The following is a 27,283-nucleotide window of genomic DNA, read 5'->3' as shown; positions in this document are numbered from 1 at the left end:
GTCACCCGACGGGCAGCTGCGTTTTAAAAAACCGAACGAAGAGCACAACGCCTTGTGCAAAGCGCTTTTAGAGTTTGGCGGCTGTTGTTTTCAAGCGCATCTTTGTAGGAAAAAAGGGAAACGATGGCCAGCATGTGCCTCTCTCTCTCTCTAACCAGCCAGGATGATGTCGAAAAGAAATACGGCCACCGCCCCAAACCCATGCATATCTGCTTTCCTTCCCGGGTCCCCACAGCCCACGCCACTCCCGACTCGCGCGCTCTTCTGTCGCATTGGGCAACAACATCGCAGGGAGCGCCTCCTTAGCGCCGCTCTAGGCGTTGCCATCTCTATTTCTCCTCCGAAAGGGGAAGGAGCAGGAGGCGGGGATGCGCGCGCGGCTTCTCCGGTTGGGCGCCCGCAGAACCTCGGAAGCGGCGGGGGAGAGGGAGGCGGGAAAGCTCCGCGCACGCGCAGGGCGGGGGGCCGGGCAGAAGAAGGCAGAGTCCCTGCGCCCACTGGCCGCTCGCTTGCCCGCTTTGTATTTCCTCTTCTCTGTGTGGCTTCCTTCCCCCACTTCATTATTATTATTATTAATTTCCACCCATTTCCTCGCCTCCTTCTACCTGGCTTTCAGAGTTCGTCTCTCTGCACTTTGTTTTATACGTCTCTCTCTCTCTCCTGGGGCTATTTTAAAAGCACCTTCCCACGTGTCCCTCAAACTTCACCTGGCAGCTCTCTCACCGTCATCTGCTTTTTGCAGAAGGTGCTGTGCAGCCCCACGTTGCAGCAGCTTTAAAGAAGTCCTGGTCTGTGAGATGCCACGTGCACTGCTCCCCCCTCCCACGGCCCTCATTTTGTCCTTTTTCTGAGTGTGTAAAGGTCAGGGATGGAGATGGCCAAAGGGGTCTCTGGGGGACCTGAGGGTCTCATTTTGCAAGAAGGCACCCGTGCTGGTGGTGGCGGCCCAGGGCTTACCCAGCGCCAAAGTCCAGTCGCCCCATCTCCTCCTCACTTACTGGACAGACCTCAGTCACAGTCCGCCTCATCATTCAGTAGGGAAGGCAGAGAAAGCAGTGAGATTCAGGTGGTATGTTCCATATTGTTCTGCTTTCGCTCTCGGTTGTCTTTGTACATCTGCAAAGTTTGTCAGTGGGTGGTGAATCTAAATACTGTATACTCAACTTCAGGAATGGTTGTTAATGTGAGCTGCTGCAGAGAATCAGCAAACATATCCTTAGCAACAAGGTCTCTTTTTTTGTCAGGCTGATGCTACCAGGGGTAGCTAATGGGCTACGCTCCAGATGTTTTGAACTACAAATCTCATCATCTCTGACCATTAGGCCATGCTGGTGGGATTTGTGGTCAAAACGTTAGGAGGGTGCCATGGGAAGTTTGCCTGGTGCCATCATTATACGCTATATCGTTAGGTGCCAGGCAAAACTCTATTGTCAGGCTTTTGGCCTTTAACTATTTGTGGCCTTTTGGAAGTGGATGGGATGTTTTCAATGTATTTCTTCTTTCTCTTGGTTTCAATGTATCTATGTGGGGGATTCCCCCCCCCTTGTTGCGTTGTAGGTGGCTTTGGGTTGGCCTGGGCAAGTTAAAATGACTAACAAATTCAATAAAAAGTAACAATAATACTGTAATAGTCATTGTTTGAGGCCTTTCCCCAGCTGTGTGGGTTGTTCTAGAGAAGCAAGATGGTGTAATCTTGAGGGCTAAAGGTTCATTCAAATGCATATAACAAAACCTTGTCAGCTGTAGTTTGTTTGCTTGTTTTGAAAGGAAAGCCACTCTGAAGTGGAGAAGTGTGCTTCCCAGCATATTGCTTTTCTGTTGTAAATTTTCCCCATCCAAATCAGCTTGTTCCTTAAAATAGCAATAATAGTTGTGGTTTTGTCACATGCTATTAGCATGCACTGTTAAGTTAGCTCGTACTTTTACGTTCCTGAACTTAAGGACTGCTGGGAATGCTTCCAATAACCGTGTATGTTTAAAAGCATGTTGTGGAAAAGATACGCTCATTTCTGAGATAAGTCTGGATATCCTAAGGGTGCTCATTGTAAACATACTTTTAAGCATGATATGCTTGGGAAGATGTATGTTCCCTAAGCTAGCTTCTAGAGAGTTTTGCTAAATAAGGGGTGAGAGGCTCTGTTGGCCTTTCTGTCTGCCTTGGCCAACTCCCAAGAGACTGTGATCTACTCAACAATTAAAAACTGGCAGTGATCTACCCCCTTTTTGGGGGTTCAGGTCAAAGTTGTTGAGTTTGAGGAGGTAAAATGTTGAGCTTTTTTTAGGGGAGCCACAGTTGTTCAGCTTCTTTGGGGGGATCACAATTTACCTGTTGGACATGCCTGCCCTAGACCTAGGCGCCTTCTTAAAGGAACTGTTTTCAGAGGAAGAAATGCGAGGGGAGAGAAACTCTGTGGTTGCCATCAGGAAATGGTTGGTTTCACCTGTGTTGCCTCACCCTCCAGCCCCAGGAGCCTTTATAAGGGAGTTGCTTAATGGATACTTTGACATGACATGTTATTAAGTTGCATGCTTACTTAAACATTGATATATGTGAAATGAACCATTAATCATTGATTATATATATTTTTACTATGCCTTGTAATTATTGTATTACTGTATATAGACTTTGATTTTTATGTGAACCACTTTGAGCACATATACAACTTAAATATACAGCTTAAAATCAGGAGGAGGGTGGGGACTTCATATTCATAGTGCCTCTAAAGTACAGGGAGAAGGTATGCTTACCATGTGAGCTTGACAATCAGATTTGTAGACCTTTGCACATACATTATTTCCCTAGGGGAATAATCAGGGATGGGGAACTTGTGAGCTTCCAGATGTTGTTGTATTTAAACTCCTCCCATAATCCCCCACTGTTGGAAGTTCAACATTTGGGGGACCACAGGGTCTTCATCCCTGATTTAGCTGCTCATTTCTTAAGACATGGGCATGCATGCTTACATTTCCCTGAACATAGCAAAACAGAGATACTGAAAGTGAACTTAAATGTTGACTGAAAATGAAAGTGGGGGGGGGGGGTGGAGTTATTTTTATCCTTTTAGCAAACCACATTTTGCTGTGTGGCTGATTGTTTAGAGAAAAAAATGTTAATAATTGAATAACAAATATGTCCTATGGCTTGATAATGCTGCTCCAATGTTATTGGTTACAGGAGTTCATCTCTTCATCCAGTTATAATAATATCAGGATAATAAGATTTTGAACTTATGAAACCTGATTTAAACTAGAGGATTCTGAAATATGGAATTAGTTTACTATTCTTGATAAAGAACTGTGTAATTGATAAGTGTGAGACAGCAATTGCAGATTTTGGTTGATGTAATTTGAAAAAGTTACTGTGAAATGATGCCAGTCAGTTTGAAGAAGTTACCGTAACACAATGTGTTTCATGCACAATATATTTTAAGCATATTTAAAGCACATTTCCTCCTAAATAATCTTGGGAACTGTAGTTTGTTAAGAGTGCTGAGAATTGTAGCTCTGTGAGGGATAGAGTACAGTGGTACCTCGGGTTACACACACTTCAGGTTACATACGCTTCAGGTTACAGACTCCGCTAACCCAGAAATATTACCTCGGGTTAAAAACTTTGCTTTAGGATGAGAACAGAAATTGTGCTCTGGCGGCGCAGCAGCAGCAGGAGGCCCCCATTAGCTAAAGTGGTGTTTCAGGTTAAGAACAGTTTCAGGTTAAGAACGGACCTCTGGAATGAATTAAGTACTGAACCTGAGGTACCACTGTACAGTTTCCAGGATTCTTGGTGGGATGGGGAAATATATTTTAAATGTATGGTGTGTATGCAACCATAGCTTTTTGTGCTAGAGATGTTGTGGGACTGTTACCAGTCCCTTGTGTACTGATATAAGAATCCACAGCTCATAATGCCAATACTGTATAGTTTTGTGTAGGGGGATTTTTCCTTTGCTTGAAGAGAGGAGGGGTGGGAAGGGCAGACTTTTCACATCTCAGGATACCGCGGTTATCCCAGGATGCTGGGATGGGATGTAAGCCTCTGTAGTGCAAAGGTCACTTGAGAGCTTGGGCTTTGATTGGGCTTCTGTTGGTTAATCACAGTCAGGTTAGGATGTTGCCAGATCTACAGCTTTATAATACAGTGGTGCCTCGCAAGACGAAATTAATTCGTTCCGCAAGTCTCTTCGTCTTGCAAGTTTTTCGTCTTGCGATGCACGGTTTTCCATAGGAATGCATTGAAAATCAATTAATGCGTTCCTATGGAAAACGCCTTCCCCCGACCTCTTCTGGCGGGCGGCATTTTAAAATCGCCCGGGACAGCGGAGGACTTCTCCGCTGTCCGGGGCGATTTAAAAGCCCCTGGGAAGGCAGGCAGGGGGGACAAAGGCTTTCTCGCCCCGCCGCTCGGCTTCGGGACATCGTTCCGATGCCGGGCGGCGGGGGGAGGCTTTCTCGCCGGCCGCCCGGCTTCGGGACATCGTTCCGATGCCGGGCGGTGGGGGGAGGCGTTCCTGCCCCACCGCCCGGCATCGGGACGATGCCCCGAAGCCGGGCGGCTGGGGGAGGCGTTCCTGCCCCACCGCCCGGCATCGGGACATGGTTCCGATGCCGGGCGGCGGGGGGGGGCTTTCCCGCCCCGTCGCCCGGCATCGGGACGATGCCCCGAAGCCGGGCGGCGGGGGGAGGCTTTCCCGCCCCGTTGCCCGGCATCGGGACATGGTTCCGATGCCGGGCGGCGGGGGGAGGCTTTCTCGCCCCGTCGCCCGGCATCGGGACGATGCCCCGAAGCCGGGCGGCGGAGGGAGGCTTTCCCGCCCCGTCGCCCGGCATCGGGACATGGTTCCGATGCCAGGCGGCAGGGGGAGGCTTTCTCGCCCCGTCGCCCGGCATCGGGACATGGTTCCGATGCCAGGCGGCGGGGGGAGGCTTTCCCGCCCCGTCGCCCGGCATCGGGACATGGTTCCGATGCCAGGCGGCGGGGGGAGGCTTTCTCGCCCCGTCGCCCGGCATCGGGACGATGCCCCGAAGCCGGGCGGCGGGGGGAGGCGTTCCTGCCCGGCCGCCCTGCATCGGGACGATGCCCCGAAGCCGGGCGGCGGGGGGAGGCTTTCTCGCCCCGTCGCCCGGCATCGGGACGATGCCCCGAAGCCGGGCGGCGGGGGGAGGCTTTCTCGCCCCGTCGCCCGGCATCGGGACATGGTTCCGATGCCGGGCGGCGGGGGGAGGCTTTCTCGCCCCGTCGCCCGGCATCGGGACGATGCCCCGAAGCCGGGCGGCGGGGGGAGGCGTTCCTGCCCGGCCGCCCTGCATCGGGACGATGCCCCGAAGCCGGGCGGCGGGGGGAGGCTTTCTCGCCCCGTCGCCCGGCATCGGGACATGGTTCCGATGCCAGGCGGCGGGGGGAGGCTTCAAAAGCCGTCCGGGGGCTTTTAAATCGCCCCGGACAGTCCCGGGGCGATTTAAAAGCCCCCGGTTAGGCAGGCAGGGGGGGCAAAGACTTTTGCCCCCCCGCCCGCCTTGGGAAGAGGTCCTGGACCTCTTCCCAAGGCGGGCGGGGGGCAAAAGTCTTTGCCCCCCCTGCCTGCCTTCAAAAGCCGTCCGGGATAGCGGGAAGCGCTTCCCTGCTATCCCGGACCGCTTTTAAAATGCTGGCGGTGGGGAGCAAAGCCTTTCGCCCCCGTCGGCCTTCCTGGACCTCTTCTGAAGTCCGGAGGGGGGAAAAAGGCTTTGCTCCCCACCGCCAGCATTTAAAAAAAGGTCCCCGAGATTTCCCTATGGGCTTTCGTCTTGTGATGCAAGCCCATAGGGAAAATCGTCTAGCGAAGCGTCGCAAAACCCGAAAAACCCTTTCGTCTTGCGGGTTTTTCGTCTTGCGAGGCATTCGTCTTGCGGGGCACCACTGTATAGTGAAACTATACTGAACTGAAAAAGGCTTCAGAAGAGAGATGGAACTATACTAGGGAGCAGAAAGCAAAATCTGGAGGAATAATAACTCCTCATAATAATAATAATAATAATAATTCCTACTAATTTTCATTTCAATTTATTAGTTGTTAAAATAACAGCAATAAATAACAGAGCAATATTGAAGGATAAAAAGCTGTTTGGAAAGAAAACGATAGTGTCCTTTGTTTCCTGCTCAAAAAACTATTGTGTGTGTTTGATTAGTGGATATAATGAAAGTAACCTTTTTGTGGAGCAGGGAATAAAATGTTGGTGCATTTTTGCTGATTCTATGTCATGTGTTCTTACTCCTTGTAGTCCATAATTCTGCCAGTTTACAATGCTGAGTGCTGGCTGGATGAATGTCTGAAGTCTGTTCTGGAGCAAGATTTCCAAGGTTCCATGGAACTATCTGTTTTTAACGACGCTAGTATGGTACGTACCTGTCAGTTTACTGTTCTAGTTCTACTGCACAATTATCATTTGAATACCAATTCCAGGAATGTGTTTTTACTGTGTTTATTTCACCAGGGGTGGGGGACCTTTTTGGGGGGTGAGAGCTGTATTACCCTGCTGGAATGCTGTCATGGGCCCACCTTCCAAATTGGATTGGAGTGGGGGTGGTCAGTCCCTATAGTGTGTGCTGTCAGAGATGAAAACCTTTAACACACACAGACATACTCCCAGTCAGACCCTTCCCCTTCTTCTTCTTCTTCCTCCTGCTCCCAATTCCTTAGTTTGTGGGAAAGAAAAGGGCTCTCTCCCTGATGTAGCCTAATTGTTGTATCAAAACTGGCTGTTTTGCAAAGGGACTTTCAGGAGTTGAGCTGGATTAAAATGGAAGAGGGGACAATCATTTCATTTTGCTCTGGCTTTTGAAAGGAGTTCTGTCCTCTCTACATCCCCAAGTCTTGGTGCCATTTTGTTAGTGCCATCTGTTGAGCTTGGGTGCAGTACTGTAGCTCCAGCCAGCTCTTCTGCAATCAGCTTGAGCTCTGAAAGCTCTGGGGTAGTAGTGAGATAAGGAAAAGACTGAGGCAGAGGTACCTTGCAGCTGGGTTTGGTCTTTGTGTGCAACCCTTCCTCCTTGATCTATCTTCCTCTTTTGCCACCCAGCAGCCCACAGGGGTCTGTGTGCTTTTCTTGGGACTCCATGCCTACCTGATCGCTCCTCTTCAGAGAAGAGGAAGTTGTGCTCCTCAGCAGAGCCTTCCAGAAACTCCTGATGATGTCCAAGTGTGCCTGAAAAGCACTGGAAGATGTCATTGGTGTCAGATTGTGGGCAAATACTCATAAAAGTGCAGTTTAAAAGCAGTATGATGACTGGGCTGTGACTTTGCAGTGACCTTATCTCTTCTCACACGTAGCAATAAGATGTGGGAAAGAAATGCGGGGAATTATAATGTTTAACTTTTAAACATTATACCTACTCAGTGTCAATATTTCTAAACAGGACAATTCAGGAAATATATTAAAAAAGTGGAAGGTTCTATTGGAAGAAGCAGGCATTCAGATGGTATTTGGAGAAAATGATTCATCTCAGCCACGAGGAGGTAGGTGCCTATTCAGGACAGTGGGATAACTTAGTTTCCTGCATATCAGCTTCCCACGAGTTGCGTAGCATTCTAGAACATTCTGTTTGTCAGTGCATCCACGTTCAGACCAAGACTCTTCCTTAATAACTGTCAGAAGTAACTCTCTTTTTGAGGTTGCTGAGGTTTTCTTTTATGTGCCAAGACAGAATTTGGCCTAATACTAAGTACACTGTTGCTGCAATCTTAACAACTCTTATGAGGGAGTAAGCCCCATTGAACACAGTTGGACTTATTTCTAAGCAAGCGTGCATAGGATTGTGCTGTATGCAGAAAAAATAAGTCCCACTGAAAATCAATGGGACTTCTGTTTAATGGGTTTAGAATCACATTGTAAATCATCATGACTCTGTTGGCAAAAGAAAATAGTTAGATTCACCGTATCTTATATTGTTGGAAATTCACACCAGTTTTCCTCAGTTCTCTAGTCAGTTTTTCAATACACGTTTAAGAGGCAAATAATAACTTAGCTTAGAGATGGCCAGGAAATAAATGTTGTGTGGATTGAGAGAGAGCCATCACCTTTGCTGCAGACTGGGAAAAAGCCAGGTTTGTTATGTGCTAGACTGAAAAAGCACAAATGAGGTTAAATTGTGATCCAAGCCAAAATAAATAGCTCTGGAATTGTTGTAATAGGCTGGAAAGTAATGGATTCGAGTTGAATTGCCAAGTGTGACCACTCCAGAATGAAGATCAGCTCAGTGAGATGTGAACTGTAAACGTTTGTATTGAGTTTTAAAGCTTGCTGTCCTTTCTCTGTGAGATGGTGAAAAAGGATAGCATGTTGGTGTTATGAGCAAGAGGGAATCTAAGAGTGAAGGAGGAAGATGATGAAATTAATTTAGGAAATGCTTTCTTTGTTTTCCAGAATAATTTTTTCATATACTTTTATTTAGGAAGTTTTAGTTTGTGTTTTCCTCCCTTATCTTGTTAAACATAAAATCATCTCTGTAATATAATCCCATTGTTGTTTTTCCCCATTGATATCTATAATTTATTCCTATTCATGCTTATTTTGAAGTTGCAAGTAATGGAAAAAGGGGGAAATGCATATTTAAACTGTAAAAACTTATAATTTGACTCTTACATAAAAAGAGGGAAAATACAATTTACATGCAAATATGTGCAATGTACCCCTGATGGACTGTGCTTTTACGGAAAAACAACTCTGAGAGAGGGACTCTTTGGAAAGGCGACATTTAATATCTTTGCTGCCTACCACTTTCCTGCTCCTCCTCCGCTCAACCTCTCTTTCTTTCTCAAATTTTGATCTCTATGTTTTGACCTCATAGCATTGTCTTTCCCCTCTACTGCTTCTGAACTGTGTGCTAACCCCCTTCCAACATTTTTCTAGTTGTAAACTGGAAATGGGTCAACTAAGATTTCCAAGCCTCTTCCCATTATCTCTTTCCCAACAAACACAAGCTAAGGGGCAAAGGGTGCATTTGCCTAACCAAGAATCTCCTAGAGAGATGATGGGCTCACCTGGGGGTTGGGCTTCTGGCTGAAGTGGGGCCTTGTGCTAGGTGCAGAGTCCAGGAAGACCAAGTCATATACTGTTAGCACCTGTTTCAGATCCAGGAAACAAAGTTAGGTCAAATTCCAGTGAGACAAGGTCATGGTAAGCAGAAGGTAAATCTAGATAAACAAGGTCGGGTAATGCAGAGGTCAAAGTCCAAAAGGCAAAGAAAGGAAGGTCGGTAGCACCTTGGATAGCTCAAAGTGAAGCCTAGACTTTAATTCAGACAAAGCAAGCTTGAATGTTTTTCCAACAACTAGCAATGCTAGACTGAGGGCTTATCCACACTTACCTTTCCTCCACTCATTCCAGGCATGGTCCAAGATTTTAAGCTCTGTGTTTAACCACCCCTTTTTTGCTCTAGAGCTTTCCCCACAAAAACCTGCTCTTTAAAGCACAATTGGAGCAAACATCAATCTGCACAAAACCTGAATTGATGTTTGTTCTGAGTCAGTTTTAAAGATTGGATTTTCACTGGGAAAGCTTCGTGGCAAGGGGGGAAACCAGTCGCTTAGACACGAAGCATTAAAGTGCAGACCTCTGCCTAGAAACAGCAGAGCAAAAGGTAAGTGTGGAAAAGCCTGCAGTCTTAAACAAGCTCAGAGAGTAAGCTAGCCAGCCAGTGTGGTATAATAATTGGCAAATACTGAACTGGGATCTGGGAGAACAGGGTTCAAACTCCCACTCTTGTCATGGATGCTCATGAGGTGACTTTGGGCCAGTCAGTCCCTCTCAGCCAAACCCATCACCCGGTGTTATGGTGAGGATAACATGGAGAAGAGGGGAGGGATTTGCCTCTTCCTGTTAGAATACCAGTAGCAGTATTTGCACCCTTTGTGGTATTGCATCCCAGTTCGAAACATTTTCACATGAAAGTAAATACATGATGACCTGAGTGAAGCCTGCTGTTCTTTCCGCGTAGTTGATTTCCTCCATCAGATGTGGCCCCCTCATTTTCTGTAACTGTTCCTTGTATTTACCAACAATTCCTCAAGTTTATGGGTTGTTACATGGTGGCTACTCCAGAAGCATAAAACTGTTCCTTAGACACTCATTAAAGCCTGAGCCTCTTTTGGAAGCTGTGTAACATTTAAAAAACAACCATAGACTTGGGGAAAATACTGACAATTCTAAAAAAAAACCAAAATAATTATTTGACATTTGGTTTCCAGGCTAATATGCATATGATTGGCAAAGTGCTAGGGTTTGGGAGTCTTAGTTTTTACTTTAAAAAAGTACATTTTATTATATGAAAAAATGCATAGACACAGGAAGGGAAAAAACCTATGGCTTCTGAATTTTCATTGGTAAATTGGGTTAGGAAAGGTGTATTTTCTTCAAACTATATACCTTTAAAAGCAGGTTGCCATGCAGTAATCATTTTCCAGTGTGGAGCAGCTCGTTTGTATTTACATTTGGGCAGCCAGTTTAGATGGAAATCTTTGTGACCCCTTTGTCCTTAGTGATTTACTTTCCTGTGGTTAAGAGTAGTTAAAACTTGTAGGGAGTACTTCCTTTGAAACAAGCAGCCCCAATAACGAAACAAATGTGACAGTCTTCACGTCCTGGATTGTTTACCCTGGATTAAGATTCATTTCTGATTCTTTTCTGCCATGGAAAAGGAAAAAGGAAAACAAAAGGGAAACCTCCCCCCACAAAAGAGAGGGGTCAGTGGCTTTAAAGAAACTAACACAAAACAACTTCTTTCCAAGAGTGAGGAATGTTAATATCTCACGGGGTCTTAGTTTCCCCCCCTCCTGTGACCATGGTAACAGGCTCTTTTTGCTAAGTAAGCAGGCCTTGCAAAATGCAAAGCCTTGGCACAAACATTTGAGTCTCATCAGTATAGCAATATTGCAGCGAATTCTTTGCTTATGCCAAACAAAATTCATTGCCTTAGACCAGTTGTTTAAATAATCCAGTTTCCATGTGGAATAAAATCTTTTGGAAATCCTATAATTGTGCTGATGTCAAAAGGGCATTTTATGACTAGCTAACTACCAAAACTTTGGGTGTCTTGTTTTTAATTAAGCTTACTTCTAAACTATTTGCACTTGAACGAACAAACAAACAAGATTGTTTCTCCTCTGACCCACTTATCTCACCAGCTTGTTACCCATATATACATTTAAGTGCTGACCTTTTAAAATATTTGTAAGATTGTTTTGACTTAAATTTTTTTTAGAAGCATATCCTTAAACTTCGCCTGTCACATGAGTAACCAAATGTTCTCCAGCATTCATATATTATGAAATCCGAATGACTCAAGTCAGCATTTATGACTGATTTTGTGATGTGTAAAAGCAGTAACATATGGATCAAGCTACTTATTGAGTGTTGGGCAAGTGATTTAAATGACAATGAATCTAAATTTCTGGCTACCTTTCATCACAGTGGCGACCCCACAAGCTTCCTTATAAGAATCATCCATGACTGATTTTATGACCTTTGAATGTGTCCTTAATCATAGCATCCTTTTAGCCTTCCTTGCTATAATCAGACAATTATTTGAAACATTATATGCTTGGGATGGGGAGAGAGAGAGACAAACTTGATTACACAACTTGATCCTGCTGGAACAGTTACTGCTCTGTGGCAGGATTAGTTGTTCAATTTTAGTCTATTCATTTTATTCCTCAGGAGATAATTATTCCGAGCTATTGGTTCTGTTCATTCAACATGCCCAGACCTGCTTTACTTTTCAGTAAACATGTCCAGGTCTTGTAAGGTTTTACTGTGTTTTCCAGTCATTTTAATTTAGTTACGGCAGCCATAGAACTTTGAATGGTTGAGTTTTAATTTAAATGATTTCCTAGAATCATAGAATTGTAGAGTTGGAAGGGTGTTCTAGTCCAGCCCCTTCAATGCAGGAATCCTAGCACATCCATCCCTGGGTGGGCTCAAACCACCAACTTTCTGGTTAACAGCCAGACACACACTGACCCATTGTACGATAGAGGTTTAGTTATCATTTATTTGTGAAGTTCAAGGCTATATATTCATAATGAAGAGGTATCCAGGAAGGAAAGAATAGAATTTGTCATGGGTGTGCAACTCATTATGGCTTTCTTACTGTGGGCTGCAATTCTGAAATGTGGCAAGGAACTTTAATGTCACCTAGTGTGTTTTTGAGTAGAAAAACTTAGATTGCAAATTGCAATGATGCTCATGCACTCTTTTGTAACTTTGCTTTATCTACAGTGGGCTTTGCTAAAAATCATGCAATAGATCAGAGCTCAGGGACTTATCTGTGCTTTCTGGATTCTGTAAGTATTTTTTTTTTTAAATTGCCAAATGTATTTTCTACCTGAAACAAAATGTTTAATTGTCCATTTCCTTTTTATCATTTTGTGTTAATGGTTTTCCATAATTTGGTATAAAACTCTCTCATGTGGTTATGGTGATGTGGTACTTTTTAAATTTAATAAGCATTCCACCTTATGAAACTCTGCTGCCGTATCTGGACATTTTCTTAGCCAATGAGATACAGTGGTACCTCGGGTTACATATGCTTCAGGTTACAGACTCCGCTAGCCCAGAAATAGTACCTCGGGTTAAGAACTTTGCTTCAGGATAAGAACAGAAATTGTGGCAGCAGCAGGAGGCCCCATTAGCTAAAGTGGTGCTTCAGGTTAAGAACATTTTCAGGTTAAGAACGGACCTCCGGAACGAATTAAGTACTTAACCCGAGGTACCACTGTATTGGAAGTTTAAGTGGCACACACCTTTTAAATCTGCAACCTAGCTGGTACTTCTAATTGGATAATAGGTATTGCTTTACTTGATGTGCCATTTTTCTTAGACCTGATGGCATGAAAACAGAATAAAGAAAATTCAAATATTCTACTGTCAAATGGGTCATTATAAGCAACCACTATGCCACGAAATAAATTTCATAACATGCACTCCAAATAATCCAGAATTACAGGAATTTGATAATAACAGACATGCTTCTGTCCTCCATTCTGAGCAGGTAAGCAATTTGTTGCAAGAAGAAGATATCTGTTTCACATGAAAAGCCAGCAGGGATTTCTAAACAAGGCCAGATGTTTTTATGTTGTTGGTCTACATCCACCTTCAGGAAAGAAGGCATGTATTTGTATCGGGCTTACCTACTTCCACAAGAGACTAGCCCTCAAATTCTGCAAAACTTAACCCTACTATCAGTTTAGATGTTCCCTTTACAGTCAAGGCAGAGCACTTTCAATATATAGAGACCAATTTGCTATGCTAGGATGATTAAGTAGGAATTGTCCCCTTCTCACAGAAAGTGAAACTATGTGGCATCTAACCACAAACCCTCAGTTCACCCCCCCAAAAAAAATCTTTGACTGACTTATTTTGTACAGAAAAATCAGAAGTGATCTTGTGACAAGTGGAAATAGCTTACATACATCATACACGCAATCAGCAAATAAAAAAGCACTTCAAACCAGCTGTCTTTCCTCCTCTAGTCAGCTTTTCAGCCCCCATCTCCCTGCTAGCTGCCACTGTCCTCTGGTGGGGCCAAGAAACTGTAGTGCTGTAGCTCTGGTAGATTTTTGAATGGGGTTTCTCTTGTTTGAAGAGGTGCAGTGGCTCATCAAGCACCTTTTGTGAGATTAAATGACAATTTTAATGAAGTGATAAGATTTATTCAGGATGTTTTTTATTATTAATCTGTGGAAGTAAAGCATATAAATTTGCTTGCGGTGCAGGAAGAAGAGGCTTATATTTAGTTCCTCTTTAATGCCTCTCAACTACAAATGTTAGGATGAATTCAGGAGGCCCCAACCCACAAAAGCTTATCATGTATCATTTTGTAGAGTTGCATGAGGTGGTAGCTTCCTGTGTCTCTGAGAAATCTAAGGATTTGCAGTAGTGGTAACACTGAGCTTAACCTAGTTGGCAGGGGCCACACATAGCCAACTCTACATGCAATTGTGGGGACTTTATACTGTAGCTGTGTGCCTCTGGATATCTGCCCCCACCCACACTGAACTGCCACTAAATACAAGGTGGAATAGGAAACATACTGGTAAACCAAAACACATGGCAAAGGTGGGTCTGGATTTTTTTTTAAGAAAAAGTTTTCCTTCCCCATCAGTATCTTGGACCAATGAATAAATAAATTCAGAACCACAGCAGTTCCTAGGATGTTAATCTCCATAAAACGTGCTTTTGTCAAATATTGCTGAGCAATCCCCTGCCTCAATCCCACCCTCCAAATGTGTGTGTGTTTCTAACTGAATTAGGACATTCCATGGGGGCGGGGGGGGGGTATTTTAAGTACCTATCTTCTGTTCTGGCATCCTGGATTCAGAATCTCTTTCTCAGGGCTTGAGAAGAGATGAGTCACATTCAAGAAACTCTTATTTAACAGTTTACAATGATTACAGATTGTGTATATTTTGTAACCAGTTCAATCTCATTGCCAGTTCAAATACAGTAAATATCAATAAACCATCACCTATCAATAGATTCTTCTTGCATGTCTGATATATTAGAAAAATAGAAGCAACACATTTTTTTTCAGTCTATAACATACCTGAATGTACAAGTACAACATTTTCTGAAAGTCAGTGTCTTGGCAGTAATCAAGAGAGAGCATTTCACATGACTGACACCAACATGGTATTCTGAATAATTGGATACTGAATTGGTGAACTGAAACCAAGAATCAAAAAGAGGTATATAGGAGCAGTCACAGATAATGTTAGCACACACAGCCTGTAACATCTGTTTTTCAGCAGTTACTGCATAGCACCGAGAAATTGATTCCAATGAGAATACCAAGTAATTCATGGATGCGTATAAATTTCAGGAATTTCTGTTATGTTAAACACAGAAAAAGACACAGAAAACAAATGTTGTTTATCAACACATCAGATTTTCAAGTTGCTTTGCAAAATAAATTTTAAAACATTGTGGTAGTTTACATTTCTTCTGCTAAACAAGCATGCAAGGAGAATCAGTGTGTGTGTGTGTGTGTGTGTGTGTTAAGACACAGAGACTACCTAATGAATATTTTTCCAGACTGACTTTTACTGTAGATCATAAAGATTTTATTGGGAATAAAATCAAAGGCTCTGAACAGTAAACCATCTATTCTATGTTCATGCCAATAGAGACTGTCCCTTTTGTTGGAAATAAACATTTATTTGAACACTTTGGACAGAAAAAGCTATTCTACCTTCAGTGTTGGATGCTGGAACATCTCCAGGAAAGAGAAAAAGAAGGAAAGAAAGTTTAAATAGGTATAGGCACTTTAAATATAATAATGAAAACAGCTGTATAAGAACTTGAGCAGATGTGCATAACTAAGCAAACTTGCTCAAATCTAAGAATCTGTTGACCCTCAAATGCGTACTTAGATCTTATGTGTCTGTTGTTTCCCCATTTGTTTGAACTGAGGTTGAAGATCTCACATGCAAATGAATGCACTATTGAAATGAATGCAGAAGCTGTTGGAGATAGGAAACCATATGCACACGTGCAGGGCTTCTTGATCAGATCAACAGATCAGCACACACATTTCCAGTGCAGTACTGGAGTTAAGAAATTAATTCATTTATTGCTTGCATCTGTGTAAAGCGGATTCCTTCCCCCCCCCCCCCCGAAAGAAATCACCCGCAAGTTAATCAAAGAAACAATGCTGAGTACGTTTGAGCACTTCTACAGTCCCTGCAAGTGTCTAGGTGGGTCAATGAGACAGTTCCTCATTTAATCTTTTCATTCAAAATTGTAGGATTATCATTCTCTCTTTAGCAGAGATGTGAACAGTTGGAAATCTGCTATTCATAGAGCAAGCGGAAATATTTCAATTTCACTGCCATAGTTCCTGCTAGGAATAAAAAGCAATGAAGTCCCTCATATAAAAGAAAAATCCAGTTGTATCTGTGCCAACACAAGCTTGCATACAGCAAGCTAAGGTATTGCATCTTTTCCAGTAGTTCCCCCGCAAATAAAACCATCGAGCGCACTATAGCAAATACAACTGGATTGTTGCAATGTGTAATCCTACTTCCTACTTTATTCAAGATGAGCTATTCATTCATTATTGCATTTATATCCCACTGACATCTCCAAGGAGCTCAAGTAGCATACATTGTTCCCCCCCTCTGCATTTAATCACCACAACCACCCCGTGAGGTGGGTTAGGCCGTGACTTGCCCAAGTTCATCTAGTGTGCTTCGTTACTGAGTGGGAATTTGGACTCTGGTTTCCAGGTCCTGGTTTGCACTCAAACCAGTACAGCACACTGGCTCTCAGTAGTAGGAAAACAAACAGGAAGTATAATGAACAAGTTATAGCTTGTCCAAGCAAAGCAGACACAGAAATGTTCCTAAGCAGTTAAAAAATTGAAATTGCTTCATCTAGAGATGGAATATTGTGGAAGGGGTTGAAAAAGGACAAAAAAAATATGCCTAGAGAACTTCAGCAAGGGAAACCCCCCCAAAATCTAACTGGCCGTGATTACCGTATTTTTTGCACCATAACACTCACTTTTTTCCTCCTAGAAAGTAAGGGGAAATGTCTGTGCGTGTTATGGAGGGAATGCCTACGGGTGGCATGCCTACGGATTTTCCTCCTCTAAAAACTAAGTGTGTGTTATGGTCGGGTGCGTGTTATAGAGCGAAAAATATGGTACATCCCACAGCTTCTAAAATGTATATCAGTTTATAGCTGTGTTGTATTGATTTCAACTATTAGCATAGTTGAATAAGAGCAATCTGATGATTACGTTTTAGGTTAGTGATTATAAAGTGGGGTTGGAGTAGTTCATTTCTTCTAAACTAATGCTGCAAAAAGATGCACTAATTCTGTTGTATGCCTACTTTATTCATGCCACTGCAATTCATTTTACGTACTTCTATATGTTGTCTAGGTGTGTGCTCAGTTGACCATTTTCTTCCTGACATGTCTTTGAAAAAACCATTATTCTCTAGTTAGGAACTTGACAAATGTATGAAAAAAGTCTTATGACTCTTGTCACCAGGTTTCAGCAACTGATAAGCTGTATGGTTTACTTTCAAGTTTTTTTTTTACCTTGAGGTAGGTTAATTGTATGTAGCTACTGGCACAGATTTGTTTCCCAACCTTGTTATCATTTTTGGATAAACTGTAGTGTTAGGGTGGCTTCAAGTTCGTTGCTCAATCTTGGACCAAGGGCTTCTTAATGTTCCCAATTGCAGCTCTTAATCCTTGTGATCCCCTGATTATGCACCTTAATGGCTTTCCCCATAGGCAAAGCACTCCACCCCCTCCCTCAAATGGCAGTGGCAGCAGAGGTTTTAGGAGAGTTCTCCCCTTTATACACTTCAAATATTTGCCCATGTGCAAGCTGGGACAGAGGCAAATAGGAGTGAACGGCTGCAATGCGTTAACGGGAGACTTGTTAGAAACTTCATAGGTGCTATGGAGGGCACAGGGCAGAAGGGTGTTTTGTTTAGTTGGGTTTTAAAAAATTAGGCAGCTTATGTGGGTAGTCTCTGTCCAAGGTGTCTTACAACAACAAAAATTATAAAATAACAACAACCACAAAACTATCAACTGACCCCGGAGAATAGCCAATAAAAAAGCTTTCGCAGCAAATTAAAACACTTCCCACAGCAGTAGCAAACCACAATCCAGGACATAAAGCATCAATCACCAATTAGCCCATTGGAAAAAGTTACATCTTTAGGGAAAGGCTTGAAGCGTGGGAGCCTGTCGAAGATCCACTCGCATGGCGTTCAGAAGTCGTAAGGTTACCAAGCTTGTTGATCTGTGAGATGGACACACATAGAAGGCCTCTCTTGTGCATCTGAATGTGTGGGCAGGCTGATATGGGTGCAAGAGGTCTATTGGATATCCTGGGCCTAATTTTTAAAAGGCTTTTTAAAGCTAGAAACCAGACCCAGTCCACAAGGTGGTTGAATTCTGGACTATACCACTTCACCATGGCTTTGCTCACTAATGTTTTAGTTTAACAAACAAAACAACGTGTAGTAGCACTCATAAAAATAACCTCCCGCCTACAGACTGAAGTAGTACAGTCAAGAATTTGACCCTCTTGGCCTGCCACCATGTACACGAAACTTGTAGAATCAGTAGATCATGTCTGATTCTTGAGGCTCATAATAAGATGATGGCTCTGAAGGGCTCTAGAGGAGCCCTATGCTCAGCCAATACCACTGGCTCTTCAGCCTCAGTTCAAATATGGCTTCTTGAATGAGTTGTTGATATGATGATCAGTCTATACGCTGGCGTTGATATAACTTACAAATACCTAAACAGGCAGATACAAGTGGGTTCAAATGGCTACAATATACATTGGTACCTTGGGTTAAGTACTCAATTTGTTCTGGAGGTCTGTTCTTAACCTGAAACTGTTCTTAACCTGAAGCACCACTTTAGATAATGGGGCCTCCTGCCGTCGCCGCGCCACCGGAGCACAATTTCTGTTCTCACCCTGAAGCAAAGTTCTTAACCTGAAGCAATATTTCCGGGTTAGCGGAGTCTGTAACCTGAAGCGTACGTAACCTGAAGCATATGTAACCTGAGGTACCACTGTACTTCAATGACCTGTTTCCCACAATGTCCTCCCGCTGCCGCCCCACGATTTCGGTTCTCATCCTGAAGCAAAGTTCTTAACCTGAGGTACTATTTCTGGGTTAGCGGAGTCTGTAACCTGAAGCATATGTAACCTGAAGTGTATGTAACCCGAGGTACCACTGTAGTATAGTGAGTGGTTTCAGTGATACTTTGGTTTAAATCCTAATGAAGCCTTTCTTTTAGCCTTTCTTTTCCCCAAGTATAAACTCAGAAGCATAACCATCTCCCTCACATAACTCTTACTAGAGTTGCTAGGAAAATGATTTTAAAGTGCTTTACACATCAATAGTTATACATAAATAGCAAGACATATTAATAGTATATTTTTGAACATTTAGGCTCTGCCGTGGGTAGGAAATTCTGAAATGTGGTTTGGTTTATTGTATAAAATGGTAACAGTTTCACTTTTTGTCTAGTGTAAAAAGTCTGGATTTTCCCTTCTAGTTCTAATTTATGTTAATTTTCTTTTGGGGGCTAAATTTACTACTCTGGTAGCCATGCATAAACTATTGAAATAAAGTGGTATCTGGAATCCCTCCAGTAGTTGCAGCCAATTGTGTATTTTATAGTTTTGTACTTGGGCTAGTAAAGTGACCAGTTAATCTGGCAACCATCTCTAGTTATTGTTTGAGAACAGTGGTGGGCCCTCTTTCACATATAGTTACAGTGTGCCATTTATTACAGGATGATGTGATGATGCCCCAGAGAATAAGACTGCAGTGGGAAGCTGCTATTCAGCATCCAGAAAGTGTGAGTATTTCTCTGTCATTTTCTTTTAACAGTGAGGCATGTAGCTTGTTTTAACAGGAAGGCTTGGGAAATGTTATAGCGGTTTTGATTGCAATTGGTACTCCTTAATCTAGCAAATTTTAAGGAAATGTTTCTGGAAGTTTTTACTCAAGTACCTTACTTGTTTGTTTATATTTCCTGAAAATTCTATATGTGACCTGATCTAAAAGCTTTATCTATTGCAAAAAAGCAATAAATTAAACAAGTAAATGTCCACTGTAGCTAATGAAAACAGAATTAATGACTCATCCATCGCATTTGTGAAAATGTGAACAGATTATAACAATAGTAACAATTGGGTTGTATCCAACAGTGTCACTCAGCTGTGACAGTAAGGTATCCATAAAACAAAAGTGGCAGGTTGCAAATTTCAGCCATTCTCTCCTTCCCTGCATCCCTCTAAACCTGTATCAGATGGTTGAGTGACCCAGAATATATTGCTCATAAAAAACTGCTTTGTGAATTAACACTGTTAAGTACCTAATTATAATTGTCTATAATTTTCTGTATTTTGTTTCCTTCTCATCTCACTTTTTATACCCCCATGCATATATGTACCTGCAATGTAGAATAACTCCTTAATTCGTCTGATGCTTTCTGCAAAGTCAAGTTGGACTCTTCAGAAGTTCTATAACTTTTCTTCATTGTTGACACAAAGCTGCTTTTTGGAGGACTCTTCACTCTTGAAGGGATGGTGTACAGCAGGCATAGGCAAACTCGGCCCTACAGATATTTTGGGACTACAACTCCCATAATCCCTGACCACTAGTCCTGTTAGCTAGGGATGATGGGAGTTGTAGTCCCCAAACATCTGGAGGGCCGAGTTTGCCTATGCTTGGTGTACAGTCAGAGCACCTCTAGAGCTGGATTAGGAAAAGATAAAAGCGAAGCATTTTTATTGCTGAGGGGGAAGGTAGTAATGGCTAAGTAGACCCACCTACTAATGTTGAATAAGTTTTATGGTATTAAAGGTCCATATTTGGTAGACTGAAATTGTCCTACAGAAGCATCCATGATAAAGAGATAGCACTGTAAATAGGAGTGTTCTTTGATTCTGTTTTTTTAAGGACCCACCTCTTGTCTATAACGTATTATAAACTGATTGGACCTTTAATATGTAAATGGCTGTAACGCCTCCTGGGGCAGGTGGTGAAGGGGCGTGTCAGAAATTGAAATTGAATGTGGAATAAAATATTACCTATAAGCCAAGAGGTTGCACAAGGGTTAGATATTGTTAGTCTGCAACTTAACAACCCTGCTGCACTGGTTCTGCTACAGATATCAAATTGCTGCTTTGCTTAGGCATATGAAAGGAAGTCATTCTGAAGAACTTATTTTGCTATTGCATGGCTCATGTGAGGGAAAGCAACGTTGCATTTAATTTTTGTTTTCAGTTTCATAGTTTTAAAATAACTACTAAGTGAAATTGCTTGGCACTTGTTTCATTCTTGATGTGATGTTCTGTTAAAAAAACCATAAGGGAAAGATGTGAAGCCATAAGGGGATGGGGCCAGATGTATAATAATCATTTTCTTTGAACTAGAATGAAAACAACAAAAACAGAATGGCTTCAGTCTAATTTTTAGGCATTAATCCATACCACAAGATTACCATACATAATTTGGCAAGCAGCCTGGTTAGAGAGGCCCACAGATGACGAAGCTTTAAAAATAGTCTAATGGGTGCAATTTTTTCTTGCTAGTAAAATATAGATCTTATAGTTTATATGTATGAGCTCATATTCTGCCCAGTCTGATTTCACTTGTTTGGACATGTTGCATAATAGTGAGATGTTACTGGGGATGGAAATTGAACAAATGCATGGTTTTTTCATGGCCCTGCAGGTGTCTTTGACTGTGGTTGCTGCTAAATCAGCGGTATGTGTGTTTGGTTTGGGCAGGCAATTCATTGCTGATCTGTGCCTTTGCTTTCTTTTACTGGGTGTGCCATGTTTTTCTTTATCTTCTTTCGTTTGTTGCTCTGTTTTCACTGTTCTCTACTTCAGCATTCATTCTATTAATATAAAGCTGGGGTAGGTAAGTATAGTTGCATGAGCAATGACAATATACTTCCTCTTTGGCCCGTTTAGGAAGCTGAACTACTGGGAGGGTTACAGTTCTCTTACCACAGTTTTCTGTTGCAAGACTGAGGAGTCATATGATGTTATGTCATCCAGAGGCAGCATTACACAGTGGAACAAGGCGCAACAGATTTGTGCGATGGATCCTTCTGCTTCATCAGCAGTGTGTACGAAAATGATCCTTCCATTCTGGCTGTTTGCTTTATTGGATGGGAGGTTTAATAACATACGAACTCAGCAAAGTCTGCATTTCTGAGTTTGGCCAGATTGAGGATGTCTCTCATTACCGATGTAGTTTCCCCTTACGTGAGCACCCTAGGCACACATTCCTCACTTGTATCTTCCAGTATGTGTCAAACAGACCCACCCTGGACATGATATGTACCTTGCTTGCAGACAAAGACTTGCTGATCATCAAAGTAGCAAAGAAAATACAAGGTAGATTCCAAAAAGCTTTGGGATGGGGGTGGGGGATTCAGATTGTGATTGTATTTTTAGCATCTTTATAATTTATTGTAGAAGAGTAATGTGTGATTTACATGGAGAAGAGTATTATTTTTTGTGTATATATGTTAAATATGTCAAAAGTATTTTTGTTTTTAAATCATAGAGCTTTAGATTTGAAAGGGACCCTGAGAATCATCTAGTCCTACCCCCTGCAATGTAGGAATCTCAAATAAAGAGACAGATAGCCACCCAATCTTCTTAAAAACCTCCAAGGAAGAAGAGTCCACCACCTTCTGAGGGAGCCCATTTCACTGTCAAACAACCCTGAATGTCAGAAAGTTCTTCCTGATGTTTAGTCGGAATGCCCTTTCTTGTAACTTGAAGCCGTCAGTTCAGGTCCTACCCTCCGGAGCGGTAGAAAACAAGTTTGCTCTAACTTCCATGTGACAGCCCTTATCGTGGTAGCCTGTGGCTTTCAACAATAGAGTTTCATTCATGAAAAGCAGAGTATAGAGGGAAAGAGAGCTGGTTTGAAGTGCTTTTTGTTTGCTGATTGAGTGTATGGTGTACACTCTGCTTTTGAAGTTTGTCCCTGCCATCCATTCTGTATACTTTGTGCTGGGCTAACTTAGTTGCCCGATAGGCAGATATTGACAAACATTCTTAGCTCAATCAAATTTGGTTTGGCTACAACTGAGTTAAAATGGTTTGGTTAGTGTTGCAAATTTGTTTAACGTTACATAATCTCATTCATTAGCCTTGTGTTCAGAAACCTCTCTGTTGGGATTTTTGCTGTCCAACTCTCTAGTGTTGGACTCGCAAGTGTCTCAGTTGTACATATGTGCCTATTTTTTTTTTTGGCCTTGTTTTCTATCTGATTGTGCTATTCTGCATAATGAATTTGCAGTAGTCAATCTTGTTTTCATATATTATCCGTTAAGGAAATTATTGAAAAATAAGTCTATCTAGTTTTAAGCTGATTTTATCTATTGTTTATGTGGAAATGCAGTTTTTCCACTTGCACAATATGGATCTTGGAAATGATTTTTTTAAAGTTTTCTGTACAACAAAGTGTCATAAAGCTGAAGTACTGAAAAGTTCATTTTTACTACGTTCATCTGTTATTCTATTGTTCCACTGCACAGTTGTCTGATGACTTCCTAATTTTGGGGTGTCAAAAAAGCAATGTGCAAGACCACTTCCTCCCCTTAATTTCTTTTAAAGCTGTGCCTGTGATCCTCGATCTTCCAACACCCATCAGCCTCAGATAGCATGGCTATTGGTTAGGAAAGGTGAGAGTTGTAGTCCAAAGCATTTGGAAGGTACCAGGGTAGGGAAGGCTGCACAAAATTATAGTTTACTAGGGGTCAGCAAACTTTTTCAGCAGGGGGCCGGTCCACTGTCCATCAGACCTTGTGGGGGGCCAGACTATATTTTGGGAAAAAATATATGAAAGAATTCCTATGCCCCACAAATAACCCAGAGATGCATGTTAAATAAAAGGACACCTTCTACTCATGTAAAAACACGCTGATTCCCGGACCATCTGCGGGCCGGATTTAGAAGGTGATTGGGCTGTATCTGGCCCCTGGGCCTTAGTTTGCCTACCCATGGTTTACTATTATAAGAATGAGCCTAAACAACCATTGGGCTGTGTTAGGGCCACAAGATGGAGTTCAGAAGATTTTGCTTCCATTTTTTTTTTATCAACTGTAGCTTGATGTGTCATTTGAACTCAACGAACTGTGATTTATCTTAACCATGGATTGTTTGAAACCACTGTTTAAGCTTTGGATGTAGCATTAACTGTGGTTCAATTGAAAGTTTAAAACTTGATCTCCTTGAAGGAGATGGGAGAGGATAATATGAAAGCTTGAGGTTTGCGTAGGTTCGTTTTCATCTTGCTAAAACTATGGTTTTAGTTGGAATCCGGCCATTGTCACTGCTAGTTTTAAATGGTTACAAATTCAACAGTCTCTTCTTCTGTAAGTTTTGGTGAATCTATGTTACAGCGTAAGGAAAAAGCTTGTTCTACATCCTTGACTTTTTTCTTTGTCTCCTTTTCACAAGAGGGTTTGGTTTGAATAACCTTCTAGACCTGTTTCCTTTTGTAATTATAAGTCTGCACCAGCATTTGGGCCATGCTGCCACCCCATCAGACAACAATATGAGGAGGTTTTCCTTATGCAAACACATGCCATTTAGAAATAAAACATCTATTGTGACAAGGCTTTCTGAGTAAGGCAAGGTCTAAAGTAGTATTTTTCCTTGGAGTTGTTATGCACCGGAAACACTTTTGTCTCTGTAAGAATGTATTTAGGCAGACCTGGGCATGTTCTGACAGACAAAAAATAAAGGCCCAATAAAGAATATGAATACTGTGAAGAACTGAAAAAGTTGCTTGATAATTAGTGGTAATCCCATTTCTTGTTAATGCAGGATGAACAGAGAAATACAGAGTATTACAGCAAGATTTGGATTGCAGAGGAAAACACATAGATATATCTTATTGTTTTTAAAAAAAGGAAAGAGAAGAAAATTATTGAAGACCTCTTTGTTAGCACTGTTTCAATTTTTATTTATTTAGTCAATATAATGCAAACAAATTGAACATGGATGTAGCAGTGTTTGCTTCTGAGATGGAAGTAGGTATGCTAAGATCAGTTTCTTATAGCCTTGTGGCTCCCCAGGTAGCTGCTTCACTCCTCCATGTATACAGAACATGTGACTGAAAATTATAACATAGGAATATTCACATATCTGAAGGAACTGCTCATGCATATAAATACCTGTATACCTGAAGGAGCCTATAGCTCAGCCTGGACACTGAGGTCCTCCTCCGAGGGTCTTCTGATGGTTCCCTCACTTTGAGAAGTGAAGTTATAGGGAACCAGGCAGAAGGCCTTCTCAGCAGTGGCGCCCTCCCTGTGGAACGCTGTCCCAGCAGATGTCAAGGGGATAAAGAACTACGCAACTTCTAGAAGACATCTGAAGGCAGTCCTGTATCAGGAAGTTTTTAATGTTTGATGTTTTACTATGTTTTTATATGCACTATAAGCCGCCCAGAGTGGCCAGGAAAACCCAGCCAGATGGACGGGGTATAATTCATAATAAAAATATTATTAAATGTAATAGAAATTGATTTTTTAAAAAATAAAATAAAATCAGAATCCCTTATTAACTTTCTGATGGCACCATCTGCATGTTTGATTAAGTGGTAGATGGAAGATCTGCCTTTCCTTCTAATACTGCTGAAGAGTTGCTAACTTGATACATTACACATAGGCTGTGTTATCTCGGCCAACTTATAAACAAGCCTTGTGGCCCCACACGTAGCAACTTCAGCCCTGCCATTACATGAGGATTAAGTCTGAAGTATTCAGTTAAATATAGCATTATGATGTAGATAACTATGGTTGATGGCTTTGGAACAAGCAGGGTACGCAGAGCCAGGATGACTCCATATCCTGGCTTGTTCTGAAGATGTTAACCATGGTTTCTCAGTTTGAATGGCCTACTTGTGTAGTAGTCAAGAGTGAAGTAGTTGCATGTGAGTGCACAAGGCTCATTCATATCTCAGCTCTACAGTCTTTAAACCCGATTTTCACGACAGATGTGAAAGGAGATCCATCAAGCAATATCACCAAATTGAAGTCAGTCTGGCTTCAAGGTTGACTGATATGAAAATCAGTAGAGAAGCTGATAAATACTATTGGATTCTAGTCTGGATCTTTGATTTAATATATTGCTGCAATGTTTATGGTTTCTAAAAACTTGGAGTCTTGTATATCAGGGAATTCATCTTTCTCTAGCTACAACTGTGCCATCTGCACTCAGGAGCAAGAGATCAGCTGACTTGCAGGAATCCCAAGGTCTTCATGAGTGCAAAGATTTTTAGGGGGTAAATCTAAGAGTAGAAACCAAAAAATGACCCAATGGTGATTGAGCCTACCTTGTAGTCATAAAATGTGGCTGACTGTTGGTGGGAGAGACAAATCAGAAAGGGTGTGGAATGCAATGGAGTAATCTAGTACAGCGGTACCTCAGGTTAAAAACACCTCAGGTTACAAACACTTCAGGTTACAGACTCTGCTAACCCGGAAATAGTACCTCGGGTTAAGAACTTTACTTCAGGATGAGAACAGAAATTGTGTGCTGGAATTGCAGTGGCAGTGGGAGGCCCCATTAGCTAAAGTGGTACCTCAGGTGAGTAACGGTTTCAGGTTAAGAGCGGACCACCGGAACGAATTAATTTCGTAACCAGAGGTACAACTGTAAAAGGAATGACTGGCTGTCTGGGACCCTGAACAGAAGCGGGCTACACTGCAATGTTGTTTTGCAAGTCAAACATGCTGCATGTATATTCCACAAACACCAAGATTTGATGTGCATTGCATTTTATTTTAAATAATGACTGGAAAAGTCTGCTAGTTGCAATTTAAATCTTCAGAATAATGTTCTGTAGCTTTAGTTCAGAAAAATAATCTCTTAAAATCTGTTTAATTTCAAGCATTCATGAAGTTTGAGGGATAGAACTGCCAACTGTAATGCTTTCAGTATAACAAACAGATGTTCTGGGAGTGATGCACAAACAAACTGTATATAAAGTAGAATGTGTACCCTTTTAAAACTCTTGACAATAGAACACCTGGAATGGATGTCTGTACTAGGATTCTGAGATCCTGAACCTGCAAGATGGTCTTGGTGTGAAAAAATGCCACGATACTGATGCAATTATTTTAGTGTCTCCCTTGGCACCTAAGCCCCTGGAAAGATCATTTAATAGACACACACTTGGCTGAAAGAGCAGTACTGGAAAAAATGTAAGAATGACTGGAACAGTACTGGAAAAAATGTAAGAATCCCAAGTAGTGTGAAGGAAATGGGCACACAAAAATCTCTGTATTGGTAAAAGGGTAGTTTATTGATGCTGAAAGTGCAGTGCTTATGGCAGCTTTCATTAATTGGGTGTTTCCACATAAATCCATTGAACCATGCTTGAATTTAGCAGTGTGTTTGTTTTTCATTAAGCTGGGCCTGTAGATTTTATTTTTTTTAATTTGGTGTTTCTGAAAAACCACAATAGATTTTCAAAGCTAGTTGTAGTTGAGGACTGTTCTAAATTTTAATGAAACGTCACAAATGAAAACCATCCCTTCTGATACAACTTTGTAATTAAATTTATATCCAGTATGGCCTCCACATGCCAATAACCACATCTAACAATGGTTCTGTTTCCACAGCGCTATAGTCCTAGATTCATAGTATACAGCTGAATAGATTCTGTATTATATTCTCATGCATAAAACTGGGGCTGGAGCTACTAAATGTTAAAAAGAT

General features: G+C 42.0%; 1 protein-coding gene across 1 annotated transcript; it reads left to right on the top strand.

Moving 5' to 3' along the window:
• Window positions 1–472: 472 nt before the first annotated feature.
• LOC309361616 (queuosine-tRNA galactosyltransferase-like) lies at window positions 473–24,387 on the top strand (the record flags this gene model as incomplete). The annotated part of the gene is made up of 8 exons (XM_081896680.1): window positions 473–1,069; window positions 6,259–6,375; window positions 7,394–7,493; window positions 12,253–12,317; window positions 19,312–19,377; window positions 21,261–21,293; window positions 21,844–21,934; window positions 24,383–24,387. The coding sequence occupies exons 1-8, from the start codon at window positions 869–871 to the stop codon at window positions 24,385–24,387; spliced, it is 678 nt and encodes a 225-aa protein (XP_081752806.1). The 5' UTR covers window positions 473–868.
• Between the last annotated feature and the right edge of the window lie 2,896 nt (window positions 24,388–27,283).

This window comes from Podarcis melisellensis (genome assembly GCF_964234715.1).
Source record: "Podarcis melisellensis genome assembly, chromosome: 2".
In the NCBI taxonomy this organism is placed as follows: domain Eukaryota; kingdom Metazoa; phylum Chordata; class Lepidosauria; order Squamata; family Lacertidae; genus Podarcis; species Podarcis melisellensis.
The sequence above is the reverse complement of the archived record's forward strand: the minus strand, read 5'-3'. Positions and strand labels throughout refer to the sequence as shown.